The following is a 2,085-nucleotide window of genomic DNA, read 5'->3' as shown; positions in this document are numbered from 1 at the left end:
ATCTCGTGTTTTAGTTTGTTTATTATGTATTTTGTTGTCTATTTTCGTGTAAATATCTTTGTGAACCTAACTTTGTTCTATGACTTGGATGTTAACTTTTATTAAGTATTTTAATGGTAGTTCACGTTTTTTTAGTGTTTCATATTATATATAATATTTATATATTTGAAAATAATGTCGTAATAACAGTATATTAATTTTGCCATTTTTATTTTATTTTGTTAGTAATAATATGTTACAAAATTAGTAACAACATAAGGTCACAAATAGAAGACGTTTGTGACAGCTTAATTACTATCCTTCCGTCCCTAATTGTAACGCATATGTGTGACATTATTTTGGTCAAAATATATGACTAATGGGTGACACAAATTTGGTAACAACATGTAACGAATCTGTGTCTAAATGTGGTCACGGTTTGTGACGTATTGTGACGATTTAATCGTGACAAATTGTGGCGTTTTTGTGACTTTGATATTTCGTCACAATTGGTGACAAAATTGTTACCGTGGTTAATGGTCACTATAGCTGTGACGATTTTGATACGTAAATGGATTTGTGACCATTTTATTGTGACTTTTTAGAATTTGTCACACATTAGTCACAATATAAAAATTGTGACGAAAAAGTAAATCATTGTGACAAAAACTATGGTCATAATATCTATATTTTCTTGTAGTAATTATACAATAAGATGACGTTAAAAACATCATTATTTGTTTAAAACATGAAATATAATAATTATACATGGTAATACTGAAAACTATTCAATACTCTTATCATAGGCATTTCAATTCTCTTCAGAAGTAATCTAGTCCAGCTCATTAGCGAAGTCGGAGGATTCAACATATGAGGTCCCTTCAACATTTTCCGTGAGGTTCACCTCTTTAGCCTTTCCTTTCGTGGACTCTTGATATAACTTACAGAGATGTGAAGGAGTACGACAGGTACGGGACCAATGTCCTTTACATCCACATCTGTAACATACAGTCTCACTTTTCTTTGTGGTATCCTCTTCGGTTTCTTTGCCTTTAGGAGGTTGTTCAGATCTAACCCATTTGTTAGATCTAATACTTTTAGGATAGTAAGGCTTTCCACGTTTGTTGTTGAAACGCCGACCACGACCTCGGTTGGTCTGGTTTCTCCTTCCCGAATATTCTACCGCCGTAGCATTCACTTCGGGAAATGCCTTGGCTCCCGTAGGTCGGGAATTATGGTTTTTGATTAGTAACTCATCGTTCTTTTCAGCCAACATGAGTGTTACCATCAATTCAGAAAATTTGGTGTACCCACATTTTCTGTAAATTCGGGATAAGACGCTCTGTTCTTTGTGGAAAGTATTGTATGTCTTGTCAAGCATTTCTGCTTCGGTGACAGGGTTACCACAATATTTTAATTGTGCAACTATCCTCAAGATAGTGGAATTGTAATCTCTAACCCTTTGGAAATCCTGAAACCTCAGGGTTTTCCACTCTTCAAGAGCGTGAGGGAGATTGATTTCCTTTTGATTATCAAGGCTTGCCATAGTACGGCTGGGTCCTCAACGTCTCCATAGTCGTGAGTTAGATTCTCATCTAAGTGCTTCTTCAGGAAGATTATCGCCTCGGCTATATGCTCGGGTGGCGATTTGTTACCGACTTTTATAGCTTCAGATATCTTTTTTATTACAAGATAAGGTTTCACATTTGTGAACCATCTGACATAATTTTCGCCGGTTACTTTCAGAGCCGGGAACTGGAGTTTCTCGATGTTTGCCATTTGTATTTCTAAAACACAAAATAATAATTTTATTAGAACTTCATAATTTAAAAACCGTTTACATTAATCATACAAGCAATTACAAGGAGAAGCGATGTAAATAAAATTAAACCGATATTCATCTTAAATTCACTCGGAGTAAATTCTCCAACGAATAAACCATAAATAGAAACACAAATAAAAATGGCACATAAAAACAAAAGTGCGCGAATCATCTTTCTTGAAATGAAAAATCGGAGGAGAGCGATTTGAAATTTTTTTGAGAGAAGATGAAATGTTTTGGATGATGAAATGGAGTGAAAATGAGTTGTATTTATAGATGAAAAT

The 2,085-nt window shown here is 34.2% G+C and overlaps 1 protein-coding gene across 1 annotated transcript; it reads right to left on the bottom strand.

Moving 5' to 3' along the window:
- Positions 1-811: 811 nt before the first annotated feature.
- On the bottom strand, positions 812-1,525 carry LOC106303188. Its single transcript, XM_013739522.1, has one exon. It carries the CDS (start codon positions 1,523-1,525, stop codon positions 812-814), a length of 714 nt encoding a protein of 237 aa, XP_013594976.1.
- Positions 1,526-2,085: the final 560 nt, after the last annotated feature.

This window comes from Brassica oleracea, chromosome C7, assembly GCF_000695525.1.
Source record: "Brassica oleracea var. oleracea cultivar TO1000 chromosome C7, BOL, whole genome shotgun sequence".
Classification (NCBI taxonomy): Eukaryota; Viridiplantae; Streptophyta; class Magnoliopsida; order Brassicales; family Brassicaceae; genus Brassica; species Brassica oleracea.
Note: the sequence above shows the minus strand (reverse complement) of the source record. Positions and strands in the feature narration are given on the sequence as shown.